Here is a 14,537-nt window from a genome sequence, read left to right on the forward strand (position 1 = left end):
CTACCTTCCGTGACTCTTTACTGTGTACATGTGGTGTGGCCGCTCGCCCTGGAGAGTCCGAGGGCTTCCGCCTTCGGGCTCCCACCCCTGCCGGCAAACAGCGGGGCGAACATTACCAGACTCAACCTGTCCTCAGCACCCTCCCGTCATGACCGGCCATGCTTCAGACCGGGACTAAACTCCAGCCGCGTCTGCCTGCTTCCAGGCCGTACCATGACAGAGCAATTAGAGCAGACCAAAGGCAGGCCGGGTTCACTCACCTACTTGGTACAGCCGGCCCTCGGGGGAAAAAATGGTAATGTGACGGTCAAAACCAGCGCTGGAACCACGGGACATGGTGGTGAACCACTATTCCAAGCACAGTCTCGATGTCCCGTAGCTCCCGCACCAGGCGTACAAACCTCTCAGGAAGTTACAGCGACCGCTTCCGGGGCACCGATCGGCTTCATCCGCTCCTGCGCACAGAACTCACAACTCCGAGGCCCCGCCCCTGGTGGGGGGGTGAGGAGAGCCGACTGAAGGTTTTCTGAGCGCATGCGCCAGCCCTAAGTGTGGGAGACCTGAGGTAGGCAGGGGAGTTCCGGTTATGACGGTTTAGAGCTCTCTTCTGGAGACTGAATTGACCAAAGCAAGAACAAAAAAACCTTTCCGGGGCCTGCAGTGATATGCCTGTCAGTGTAACCTAAATGGATCGTGTATTTAACAAATTACTCATTAGTTTTGGCACCTGTAATATCCACCCTGGGTCTGGATTGCTGGCGTTCTTCCTAACCTCCTCTTTCCCCTACCACTTTCCTTCCTGCTGCTGCAGGGAGAAATAAATGGATTACAGCGGCTGCGCTAGCAGCCGTAGATTTTATATACAGAAGTGTTCTGGTAGCCACTCCAGAGCAGAATTTTCTTCAGGCTAGGTAAGATCCTTCTTTGGTCAGAACCGCACCCCCCCCCCCCCCCCCCGTAGTTGTGTCTTTGAAATGATACTTAGGTGGAAATTTAGGTGTAATAGAGGAATCAGTAGCCTTGATTGATAACGAACAAGAACCGAAGCACAAAACATAGCAGGCTGATACTAGATGTACTAAGGAGAATAATTCCAAGCAGGCGAGGTAGCTCCTGGAGAACAGCAGGTGGCTTTTGAAACTGTTAAGATGTGCCTATTTTGACCTTACCCCAAGGCACACTCCTATTTAGAGAATATAAAATGCTGAACTGATTGATGTTAAGCTACTGTTGCTCACCACCACCACTCAGTAGTTTGTACACCTATAAGGCCAGATATGTCAAGATTGCTGGCACTTCAATGACAGCTGTAAGTAATAGTGAGGAAAGTTTTTGTTGTTTTGTTTAGTTTTTTGTCTTTTCAGGGTCACACCTGCAGCATATGGAAGTTTCCAGGCTAGGGTTGAATCTGAACTGTAGCTGCCCGCTTACACCACAGCCACAGCAACACCTGATCCAAGCCGCATCTGCGACCTACACCACAGCTCAAGGCAATGCCGGATCCTTAACCCACTGAGCGAGGCCAGGGATAGAACCCAAGTCTTCTTGGATACTAGTCAGGCTCCTTACCAATGAGCCATATCAGGAACTCCCAGATTCTTACCTCTTTAATATATTTCCTCTTAAACTCACATTCCATTTAAATGAAAAAATTTTGCAAGAGCCTCCTAAGGAGTTTCTTAAGGAAGTTCCAATTTCTCCAGTGTTTTTAATATGTACACATATATCATTACTAAAAAAGAAAATCCAAAAACTGAAACTTAAGAAAATAGTAAGTGCAAGCATCATCATCTCCACACAGGGTACTTTCCATCTCTGGCCATCCCAAGTGTACTGTTAAAAGTTGTCCCTTGCTTCTAGTTTAGGTCCTTACCCTCAAGACCAATTCCTCCTGACTTTTTGAGTACTTTCTTTCCCTCAGACGTTGAGCAAGTCTCCTAAACTGATTCCTAGTATGCCTGAACAGTCCTAGATAAAACAATTTCTCTGTAAGATTGCTAGGAGGGTGAATTCATTCAAAAGCCCCCTCTGTGCTATTTCCTCAAAACTAGGTCTCTACTTGGATCCTCCTCTAGTGCTGAGCCTTCTCTAATGGCCTGTATTTTTCATATTGACACACATGGTACCTCAAAAACCAATATGGATAAAAACAGAACTCTTCAACCCATCTCTTCTCTCCCAAACTAATTCCTGCCCCTCTTACCATCCAAGTCCTCAGAGCCAAAACCTTGCAGCAGTCTTCAGTCCTCCCAAAATTCCTACTCAGTCCCCATGTCATCCTGCTTCTTCTTCTTCTGCTCTTTTTTTCTGTAATATCATAATTTTGTTTTCTGTTTATCGTCTCCCCTCCTGCACTGATGTAAATTCCAAGAGGGCAAGAATCTTTGTTAATGTTCACTGGTTTAGCTCAGGTGGCTGAACAATACCTAGCCTATATTAAGTGCTCAATAAATATTAGTTGAACGAATGAATCCCTTACAGCATAATGGTTAGAAGTGCATCCCTCTCTATTTAAATCTGAATGTAAATCCTATTTGTGACGGTTAACCACATGTGACCATATGCAACTGCCTAGGTCTGGATGGATTTCCTTATCTGTTAAATTTGGGTAAGATCCACTTTATGGGGGGTGTTGTGGGGGTTAAATGAGAGAAGGCAAGAAAGTGAGGTATGAAACAAAAACACCTAGCACATAATAAGCACTCATTAAACAGTGGCTGTGTTTGTTGCCTTCCTGTCTGGTCAGTCACCATATCCTGTTGATTATTCCTATGTAGTGATTACGCCTGCTTTTCACCCTCACTGCCACCCTCCTTTTTCCAGTTTGGCTGGTTTGGCGCAGGAGAGTCTCTTCTTGCTGATTTGCACTCCTGGAATCATTTTCTTGAGCAAAATCTCATTGGGTTGCTTCTCTGCCCAGATTTCTTTGGGCTACTGAATAAAATTGTCTTGACCCTAACTGACCTGTACCTATCTTTTCAGCCTTGTCATCCACTTCTGTTACTACTGCAGGGCTACATTCCACAGCACAGCTCTGAGCAGCACCGCCTGATCCCTCCTTAAGCTCTCCCCTTCCCCCACCACCCCTATTCCTCCCAGGACACTCATTCCCATCTCCTCATCTAAGAAGCTCAGATCTACCAATCTGCCTCATTTCTCCTATCTGCCGTGGGTATATGATTTGAATTGTTCATTAGCCTGAACCAAATGAAATGATCATTTGGTAGGTCAGAAGCATCAATATTGGTAACCACATGGTTTAACTTAAAGAGTTGTGTGTCATGGCTTCACTAAAGATCGGCAGAGCCTGAGTTCTTTTCATCTCTATTCTCTACCACCCCTGGCATGGGACTTGGCTAATGGGTTCAGAAAATGACTGTTAAGTTGAACTAGAAGCTGTAGAAAGACAGGGAATAATTGAGCAATGTTTTCATAGCTGCCTTTCCTTTCCACAGTAGCCCTCACTTGCTGTTAAGCACCTCCGGGTGTTCTCTGCCATGCAGTGATGGAATATTTAAAGTCACACACACTGGGAGTTCCTGTTGTGGCTCAGCAGAAACAAATCCGACTAGCATCCATGAGGATGCAGGTTTGACCCCTGGCCTTGTTCAGTGGGTTAAGGATCTGGCATTGCTCTGAGCTTCAGTGTAGGTCTCAGACGCCGCTTGGATCCCTTGTTGCTGTTGTGTGGCTGTGGCATAGACTGGCAGGCAGCTATAGCTCCGTTTCGAACCCTAGCCTGGGAACTTCCATATGCCATGGGTATGGCCCTAAAAAAGATAAATAAATAAATAAATAAATAAATAAATAAATAAAATAATACACACCGCAGTCCCTAAGGGTTATTTCACACATTCAGACAAATCCTGATCCTCTTGTGAGAGGACAATTAACCTGGGCCCTAAAAGAGGTATAGGATGGCACATCCATGTTAATACCCTAAAGGATACTTCCTGGAAGGAATTGACCTCATTTTCAACACAACACAAACTGAAAGCTAGAATTTAAAACATCAGGCTCCTGGAGGGTAGTGGCCACATGTGTTTTGCTCCCCAGTGTCAGTACCAAACAGTGTCTAACATGAACTAAGCACTCTGATCATTTGTTGAATATACAGTCTCACTGTTTGGGTTTTCCATTACGTTAAACTGTTTTTCTTTATTTGAAGAGATTTGAGAATAAATGAGAAATCCAAATCTTAAAAACTAAAAGGTCAGAGATTTTACATCAGAATCTGAGATTTTTTTTTTCCACACAAGCAAATGAATTCCTCTGGGAAATCTTTCAGAAAGACAGACCCCTTGCTGATTCCATTGCCGAGGGAAATCCCCTGGAAGCACTCTTCGCAAATATGTGCCATTGGGTGCCAAGCGACAAACAGCTCAATACTTACCCAGGTGGACTTCCCCCTGGGTTGGGGAGCTTTCATGAAAGTCTGGGTACCAATAGTCCTGCAGCTTTAACACAAGCCGCCTATGGAGGCAGACTTGCTGTGTCTGTATGGAAAATTTGATCTTCCTCCCTGTGGGGCCACCAAGTTAGACTTTTTGAAATGACTTTCTGGTTTTTTGAAAACTTCTAGAAATGACTTGACATCTCGTGAGTCTTGGAAAATCTCCTGGGGGGCCTTCATTTGGCAAGGCCCACATTCTCCCCTGGGGGTGGAGGTAGGTGGAAGGTAGGGGTTACCCACGAGGCAAAGGTAAAAAAGTGGCAGCGTAGATCCCCAGTGACTGCAAACATGCTGAATCACATGGTATTAAAAGGCAAGATAAGAATTTATCCCTTAGCTTCTAAGGCAGTTTCAGTGAGCCAGGGAATATAAAAATGAAGTTAATCTGTGTTTCCATGTGGTATTTTTAGCAGGTGTTCAAGCACCAGTAATAGAGGATCTTAGGAGAGTTAGGATTCCTTGATGTTAAGGGGCCCAAAGGTCAACTGTGGCCACGACAGAGCCCAGGATGTAGCAGCTCTGGCTGAACAGTGAGAAGGGAGGTAGAGTTCAACCCAGCTCCCTGGCCAGACGTGGCCCAATCAGGTGCTCCCTCAGGGGACGGAGGGCAAGAACCTGGTTCCGTTTGCATCTTTCTCATACCGAACCTAAGCCCCAAAGTTCTTCCTGCATCCCAGTAGCTATAGGGGTTGTCACTCTGGCTGAGTCTTGGGGAAGAAGAAAAGGTGACTTCTCAGTACCCCAGCCCTGTAATTTATGGGCAAAGGAGAGGGAAAAATGAGGCATCAGATGTGGTGTGGGAGGTGCTGCTGTGACTCACATGAGGCACTTGGTTATGCTTCTCCTCAAAAGCCCTTCAAACCCCTTACCTGACTGTATTCCAGTAAAGCAACACTCCCCAGCCCTCTCGTCCATAACACCTTAGTGCGGTTCTCTCACCCTCCGCTGCCAATGGTGGTACAATACTGTATCTATCAGCATCGCAGTCACACCACTATCATTGCCCTATTACTCCGTCCTTTCCTTACCAGTCAATAGAACTCGGTGACTGGATTCCATTAGTCATTCCCCAATAATAATGCTATCTTTTTTTTTTTTTCCCTTTTTTTCCTTTTCAGTCAGCCCTCAACATATGGAGTTCTCGGGCCAGGGATCAGATCCAAGCCGCAGTTGCAACCCAACCCACTGCTCCTGTCTGGGGATCGTATCTGCATCCCAGCGCTCCCAGGACGCTGCCAATCCGGTTGTGCCACAGCGGAAACTCCAATGATACTGTCCTTTGATTTGAAAGGGAATAAACTTGTATCAGCTCACCCCAAAGGACACTTAACTAAATTTATCCAGGAACTCCTTCCAGAAAGCCAAAATCTTCATAGTTCACCCTTGATGATAGGGTGTTAGCGATAACAGCGTTAGTATTATCCTCTCACAATTTTTTATGTTTTTCTTGTTTTCCCAAATTCCCCCTTAAATGAAGACCCAATGCTTGACTGATGACTGAGCTCTTGTTTCTGAAAGCCAAGGACTTTGAGACACACTAAGAATTCTCATGGGTCTCCCCAGAATAGTGGAAGCAGCAATGGAAGACCCCAGCTGGCTTGGGGTTAACCGTTGGTGGTTTTTAACATACAACTTCCCCTTAGGCGTGATAACACAGGAAGCCCTTCATAGGTTGACAGAACAGCAAATGTTCCAGTGAAAAATTAGATGGGGAAGGGGCGGGCCTGAGTCCTGAACTTGGTCAGGCTTTGCTCTGAGGGTCAGAAGCACTGGCTTTGAATCTGAGCCTTGCCAGAGATCACCTGGTGACCACAACCTCAGTGTCTTCTCTCAAACAGGTGAGTATGTTGTACCCACCTTCAAGGCGTAGAGGAAAAAAAATATTCACCACCACAATGAGAATAAGTCACCTGCGAATAGATTTGGAACTCAGCTCCTCTCTCTGTCAGGCCTCTGTTGAATAAGGCCTGAATTGGTGGCTATTTTTTTAATTTTAATTTTTTAAAGTATAGTTGATTTACAGTGTTGTGTCAGCTATTTTGTTTTGACCTATCCCTAGTACAGAAGGAGACCAAGTTCTGCATGGGCCTGCATTGCATGCTGCTGTTGTTGAGAAGTGAAACTCAGTCTGTTTTCTTAACTTGGCAAGCAGCCAATTCTTACCCAGCCTCTTCTACACACACACAGCCTCACTGGGGACTGTGGACCCAGGGGGTGGGAACCGTATGCATCAGCCAGTTCACCGAGATTTTCATACTTACAGTACATTCCTACATTGGGGGTCTTTATGAATGTTATTTCACTCTATTCACACCCACACCCTTACCCTGAACCCATTCCAGCTCCCTGATCAGGTGGGGAAAGGGAGGTGCAGAAGTTGGTCAGGCACCGAGAGAATGAGTCAGGAACGGAGAGGAAATAAGACTCAACAGCCTTCCCTTCAGCCTAGAGGCACTTCCTCTTCCTTGAGGTTTCCTAATTGGCTTCCTCTAATTCCTATTTTCTTACCGCAAAATTAAGTCATCTCTGATGCTCTGAATGAGCCAAGTTCTCTTGATATAATTGGGGGAGAGAGCAAACGAACGAGGTGTCTGATCATTATAACCAATATTTTCAGTCACTAATTTCAGAACTAATTACATGAGAGCCCAGGTAATGATGGGAAAGCAAGAGAGTACTTGCTTTGACAGTACTTGAAAAATCTCAGCTGAGATCCCTGATCTTCACCTGGTGTGCAGTTCATCCAAAGAAGTAAAACAAAGTTACAAAAATCAACTACAAACAACAGATCTACAACATTTCTAAGATTAAAACCTCTGGAATGATGTCTTACAGGCACACAGAAAATTTTATTCCAGTTATTATGGTCCACGTACCTAGCAGATGCCTGATCAATATTTAATTTATGACACGGTTGGGGGCGGATTTAAATGGTATGATTAAAGGGGGTACTTTACTGAGGGCCAAAGCATCAGACACCAAAGATTCTGTTCCTGAGCTCGTCAGCACACACACAAAATACCAGGGAGCAAGAGGGGAATTCACTCAAAGGAGAAGTGGGAATCGGAGGTTAAAAATCAGGAAGACATTTTCAAACAACTTCTCCAAAATAATTCAACAAACACTATGGAGCCCCTTCTGTGGGTGAGCAGCTGGGCTTGCTGCTCTGGAGACACAGATGAACCAGATGGGGCCCGCAGCAGAGTTCAGTGGGGAAGAAGATGAACCATGAATGAGAGCAATGCTAACACGAGGCAGTTCATGGTATGTAAGGTAGTGTCCGACAAAGCACTGTGATGGGAAATGACCTTGGCCATAGGGAATGCAAGCCACCTGCTGAAAGAAATATATCCCAGCTTAGCCTGGGAGGATAGGAGCTCTGACAGGTGTGCTGCATGTTAGGAGCGGTGTGAGTGGCACCATGACGCAACATGGACCAGGAGTGGCATGGACAGAGAAGCAGAGAAAAGGAAAAAAGAGCCTGTGCTTAGGGCATGGCAATGGCTTAGCTTGACAAAGACGTAAAAATGTTCTGGATTAGGGGACAAAAGCAGGGAGGAGGCCTTGAATGCTAAGCAAAGGAATTTATGCTCTGATCAGAAGGCAATAGGGAAACATATAAGAGAAATGGCATGATTAGAATTATGCTCTCAGAAGATAAACTTGATGGCAGTATTTATGATGAACTATAGATGGGGACATCAATCAGGAGGCTATTGCTAACATTCCAAGGGAAAGTTTGGGAAGGCCTGAACTTGGGTGGTAGTAATGGCAAAGGGAAGGAAAGAAGATGCTAGAGATTTTAAAAAAAGCACTCCCCCATTAAAAGTGATACATTGGAGTTTCCTAGTGGCACAACAGGTTAAGGATCTGGTATTGTTGCTGCTGTGGCTCAGGTTGCTGCTATAGTGTGGGTTCAATTCCTGGCGCAGGAATTTTGTATACTGTGGGCTTGGCCAAAAAAAAAAAAAAAAAAGTGATACACTGGTTATAGCAGCACTGTTTGTAATCAGTGAAAACTAGAAGCTATCCAAACGCCCATCAGCAGTAGAATGGATGAATTGTGGTACGTTCATGCTACAGAACACTATATAATAATGCAAGTGAGTGAAATACAATTACATGCGACAATATGAATGAACCTCACACAATACTGAATGAGGCCCGCCACAAAAGAACACATCCTGAATGATTCCATTTACCTAAAGTACAAAACCAGGCAAAACAATCTATACTGTAGAAGACTTGACAGCGGTTACCTTTGCTGGGGCAAGACATGATGGAAATGGGTACAAGGGGGCACCTGGGTTCTGGCAACAAGCATGATGAACAGGTTGTGATAAAACTACAATTTGAGGAGTTCCCGTCATGGCGCAGTGGAAACAAATCCGACTGGGAACCATGAGGTTGTGGGTTTGATCCCTGGCCTTGCTCAGTGGGTTAAGGATCCAGCATTGCCATGAACTGTGGTGTAGGTTGCAGATGCGGCTCGGATCTGGCGTGGCTGTGGCTGAGGCTGTGGCATAGGCTGGTGGCAACAGCTCCGATTCGACCCCTAGCCTGGGAATTTCCGTATGCTGGGGGTGCAGCCCTAAAAGGACAAAAGACAAAAACAAAACAAAACAAAACCAGAAAAAACAAACCTACAATTTGACTTTTGTTCTCCTACTCTTCCTTTAACTTTTCCTGCCTCCAGATGAAAACTCTGGCAGGCCCCTTATTTTTCGGTTCCTCTTAGATAATATGCAGTGCGATGGTCACTTTAAGGTCACACATGCAGTATCAATTCAGAAACTAGAATATACAGTTTGTACCAATAGATTCCAAAGAGCACAATATCATTTCCACTCCGCTAGCTCAGGACACCTTTAGATTAATGCCTCCAATGCAAAAGGGCAGGACATGGTTGACTTTTCCTCCCTAATCACTTCTGGCTCAATTCCATGCCCCCTCCGCCCCCAATCTTAGCCAAGGTGGCAGATGGGTGGGCAGTGGAGGATAGGTAAGGACGAGAGGCTTAATGCTTTCTAGACCTAGCAGATGTTTAAAGCTGGTGTTTCTGGTGAGCCCGACAGATGGTTAAAGCTGATGCTTCCCTGCTTGGCCACATCCATGGCAGGTGGAAGTTCCCAGACCAGGGATCAAACCTGTGTCACAGCTGTAACCAGAGCAGTAACAGTGTTGGATCCTTAACCCACTGAGCCATGAGGGAACTCCTGAGCCCATCTATGTTTCTATATGTAGGTGGCCACTTGCACTCCTTCTTCCACCCCTGGCCATCCAGAAGTTCCCCTCCAGCCCAAGACAACTCTAAGACAACTTTCTTTCCACCCTCTGGCCCTCAGGAAACCTGTGGTGAGGGGCAGTCCCAAGGTGACAGCTCTTTCTGGCTCATTGCCAATGTCTCTCATGGGCCCTGCTGTCACCCTCTAGGCTGGCAGGCAGAGTCAGGCCCCGTCCCCAGAGGCTTGAGTTTTCTCTAAGTCTGGGTTCACCAGACTGCAGGAGATGCTGCAAGTCTTTCTACTGAGGCCACCTTCCTGGGGTCTTGGGGTCAGAGGACACCCAAGGAACTGGGAGCCCAGCAACAGCGCTCTACAAGGACACATCTCTATCTTTTTCCTTCCTCTGACTCCTTTATATCTGGGGCCTGGCTGAGAGGCTGGTTGTGAGGCAGATTCTCCTTTACTCTTCTTGTAAATTCTGCCTATGCAGGGTCTGCCTCACACTCACCTGGGAATCTTGGTATCCAGTATATTTGTGCCCTAGTAGAAACTAAGGCAGAAAAAGTCTTATTCTAGTATCCTATTACACCTGTAATGATGTCAGATTGTGCAGAAGATGAAGAGAACTAAAAATCAACCACAATTCTCGCACCCAGAGATACCTATTAACATTTTGGAATCAACAAAATGTTATTTCTTTCTGATACTTTCTCCAGGTATTTTTTTCCTTCCTTCCCATTTAAAAAATGGGATCATACTAGACGTACCACTTAACCCAAGTCAACTACACAAAGTACATTTTAATCACTGTAACATTTAAAATTATATTGATTTCTACCTTCCCTTGCTCTGAATATTTTGTTTTTTGTTTTGTTTTTGGCCATGCCTGCCACATGCAGAAATTCTCCAGCCAGGGATTGAACCTGTGTCACAGCAGCGACCTGAGCCACTGCAGTGACAATGCCAGATCCTTAACCCACTAGGCCACCAGGGAACTCCAATATTTTGTTATTTCCAATGTTATTATTAGCAGTAACATTATTACTATGAATATCTTCTCGTATAAACTTTTAAAAAAGGATTATTTCCTTGGTAGTTAAGGGTTGAATAACTAGCCTGCAACAGATATTTTGAAGGTAAAATCAGCATAGTTGATGTGCTGAGTGATTAGGTTTCCAAGTCGGAAGGAAGGTGCAGGAAAACAGAAAGCATGACGGAAGGTCACTCTGTTAAGGTGAAGATGAACTGCTTTCAGAGGGGGTGAGTTTGAGGGTCCAGAGGCTACTGAGGTAGAAATGCTCAGCCGCAAATGGGGAACTGGAAGGAAAGCAGGAGCAGAGTTGGCTCTTTCCTCTGAGAAGTTTGGGAAGCACAATTTGTCAGGCTGGAAGTCTGAAGGTATTTGTAGTTATATGGGGGAAGAGAGCCGTGGAAAGGGATTAACTGAGGGAACAAGTTCCCATGTCAGCAAGAAGGGATAGCATAGAGGCAGGTAGAAAAAGTAACCTAGAAAAGAAAAGGGAGAAAGGGGTGAGGCTAGGAAAGTTGTTGGAAAGGGCGAAAACTGCTGAAGAGGTTCACAACAGATGCCTTTTAGTTCCTGCTTAAGTCATCTGCTGAGAGTGAGAGTGGCGAGGTTATGACTCAGCACTTAGAATCACCAGTGTTCTATTATTACTTGTAATTAACCTTGGAGCTCATTTGAGGCTACTCAAAATTCTACTCCAAATAGGGCCTGCGGCATTGGCATCACTAGGCACACCAAACCTGAATCAGAATCAGCACTTTAAATTAGATCTCATGTCTGGTAGAGTCTGAGACGCACTGCGGTCGCCACCATCCCCATTGAACAGAAAAAGACATGGAGGCTGCAGAGACAAGTGATTTTTCAAGTTATGATAGCAAAGATTGGGAGAGCTCCTTCAGGAAGTTAATGGGAATTCACTGAAAGGGGAAACAAAAAGACCTTCAAAGGGGAGTGAAATTTCAGCAGTGTAATCTCATGACTTTCCTAGCAAGACTATGGTGACAGGACAGGAGGAAGTGGCATGGTCTGGGGCCACTCAGTTAGGCTTAGAACAGATATGATGGACACCGCAGGAGGTAAAATGCGTGGAAGGGATCTGAAGTGTTACTGAAATGGTTTAAGGGGAGGGTGGGACGAGGAAGAAGGCAAGAGAAGCCAGATGGGGATGGACAAGAGAGGCCTCCAGGTGAGAAAGGGACAGGCCTAAGAACAGGCCTGGGAACTGGGAGTTGGGATGAGGCAAGAAGTGGGGCAGGTTAGGAGGTTGTGGTCAAAATGAAGGGCTTGAAAGTCTGAAATCCTGAAATGGGAGCACTTTTAGGTAGTTTAAAAGATCCAGGTTGGCATCTCACAGGAGGCTGAAAATCATCAGAGCTTAAGTGGTGAAGGAACAATGAGACCAGAATATGGACGGCACTGAAATCTCTGGGGATAATGGCAGTGGGAACAGGAAGAAAAAAATCTGAGTTATAAAGTTTGGAGTTCCCATTGTGGCTCGGCAGGTTAAGGACTTGACTAGTATCCATGAGGATGCTGGTTCAAGCCGTGGCCTTGCTCAGTGGGTTAAGGACCCAGTGTTGCTGTGAGCTGCGGTGTAGGTTGCAGACTCAGCTCAGATCCTGCATGGCTGTGGCTGTGGCATAGGCTCTGATTTGACCCCTAGCCTGGGAACTTCCATATGTTGCAGGTGCGACCCTAGAAAGAAAAAAGATAAAATAAAGCACGAACTGTTGAATACTGGTTTCCTCACAGAAACTTCCCTTGGTGTGTCAAAGAACAAAAAGAGCCACAATATTTACCTAAAAAAAATTAAAAAAAAAAAAAGAAAGAAAGAAAGAAAAGCTCTCTGTGTAAAGTAGCAAAACTTCCTCAGACATTCTCTTCAAAAACTTGGTCTGACGAGAGTTTATTTCTTTAGGAGTTGGAGATCAGAGGGCCTAACTTGGAAAAGACCCATTTCTTCAAGGATTTGAGGACTCCTGCCAGAACAGGACTGCATGCCAAAGGACACAAGCCTTAATTTGAGCCATCAGCTATCATCAGGGTGACAGCTTCCTGGAACACAAATGTCCTTCTGAACACAAGGAAGCCTTGAGGAGTAGTTGGTGAGTATACAACTACACGAGTCTATATAATTTACAGCAATGCCCTAGCTTAACCTGACTGCCTCGTTTTACAAATTTATGATGTTTGGAATACAAGTGGAAGAAGTGGTAGAAGACTATGAGAACAAGAAATCTTTCATTTTCTGTCAGATGGGGAAAAATATATTACAAAAGAGTTTACAGAGAATGAATAACCCTTAAAAATTATATATGTGTGTGAGTGTGTGTGTGATATATATATCAGGTGCATATATGTCTGAAAACTTGATAGCATTAGATTACTCAGCTTTGGAACAAAGGATAGAAAAAAATGAAACTTTGGATTCTAGGACAAGGTCCCTGAAAGGAGGAAGAAAATACAAGAATAATTGACTGATTGAGGTAATTTACTTATTTTGGACTGTGCCTGTGGCACAGCTAAGTTCCCGGGTCAGGGATTGAACCTATGTCATGGCAGTAACCCAAGCTGCTGCAGTGACAATGCCGGATCTTTAACCTGCTGCTGCAAGGGAACTCCAGGAATGATTTATTTTTAAACAATTACTAATATAGTACAATTGAAGCAATGAATCTGGGTGAGGGACTTACCTTTTGGACGACCTGCCATGATGACTTCAATCAAAGAACCTGTCTCGTTGAGGTGGAGGCCCCATAATATCCTCCCAAACCAGGACGTCACTCTGCCCCAGAGAGCAAAGGAAGGGCAGAACTGTCTGAGAATTCCACTGTCAGGGAATTCAGGACACTGACATTCTCAGTTCTGATGCAGTCATAGAAGGCACAAGAAACCTGTTTTAGTAATGGACGTTCACTATTTTAGATGTGAACTAAACTTGACGTGTAGGAATGTCCTATCAGCTGAGAGTGGCAGGGCAATCTGAACTGGTCTCCTTAAAATGGGTTAATGTCTCTACCATAATAAAAATTGTGATGTCTCAAGTATTTGCTTCTTGGGCTGGATTTTAACTAACGCCAAAGAGATTGATCACTTAACACTAAATCAACTTTCCTCAGAAGCTACCAAAAACCCTTCACATGACAGTTTTATTTACCATAAATTACTATGGTTATTTTAATAACTTAATCCATTAGATAAGAGTGTACTTCTGAGAGTACTGTGGTAGCAAAACAGACTATTTTTAGCTGCTATCAGTGACTAGATAATTGTCTTCCTGTTTATTTCACTTCCCAGTTGAAAGCAAGTTGTGTATGTACAATTTCTGGAAGCATCTAGTCAGATCAGATATTGCCAATAGAGAACAAACTTGGGGAGAAAAGGCTTTGAGGACTCTTGAAACACCACAATATAGACATGCTAAGAGAAAATCAAAGATTATTTCTCAAGATCTACTGCATTTACTTATTGGTGTTTCTGTCTCTTGCATTTTCCTTCATGCTGCAGGTTTGTATGGCTTCCTCCACGTAGATCTCTGAAAAGAACTTCCTTTGTCTGTATCATCTACTCAACTTATCGTTGGTTGGGACAAGGCAGGGAAAAGCTGGTCTTCTCTCCTTTCTTCTCCCTCCCAGGTGCCTTTTGCTCATCTCCTTTCTTATCCATGTTCTCCTCCTGCCTCCTGTAGGGCTGTAGGCTTTTTAGATGCCTCATTTCCCAACACCTCTCATCCTTCTGTGTAATTCCCACCCAGGGTTGCCAGATGTAGCCAATAAAAATACAGGATGCCCTGTTAAATGTGAATTTCAGGTAGACGGTGAATATTTTTAGT

The 14,537-nt window shown here is 44.7% G+C and overlaps 1 protein-coding gene across 2 annotated transcripts in view; it reads right to left on the reverse strand.

Moving 5' to 3' along the window:
• The window catches only part of PSMA6 (proteasome 20S subunit alpha 6), a 34,627-nt gene extending 21,054 nt beyond the window's left edge, over positions 1 to 13,573 (reverse strand). Inside the window, exon 1 of one of the 2 annotated variants that reach the window (XM_047796103.1) lies at positions 13,399 to 13,573. In XM_047796103.1, the coding sequence (XP_047652059.1) occupies positions 13,399 to 13,417 (19 nt within the window). In that variant the 5' untranslated portion in view covers positions 13,418 to 13,573. Of the gene's footprint in view, positions 1 to 260; positions 446 to 13,398 lie in introns of those variants that run through there. The other variant, XM_047796102.1, reaches the window with a different exon arrangement.
• Positions 13,574 to 14,537: the final 964 nt, after the last annotated feature.

The sequence above is a fragment of the Phacochoerus africanus genome, chromosome 9 (assembly GCF_016906955.1).
Source record: "Phacochoerus africanus isolate WHEZ1 chromosome 9, ROS_Pafr_v1, whole genome shotgun sequence".
Lineage (NCBI taxonomy): Eukaryota > Metazoa > Chordata > Mammalia > Artiodactyla > Suidae > Phacochoerus > Phacochoerus africanus.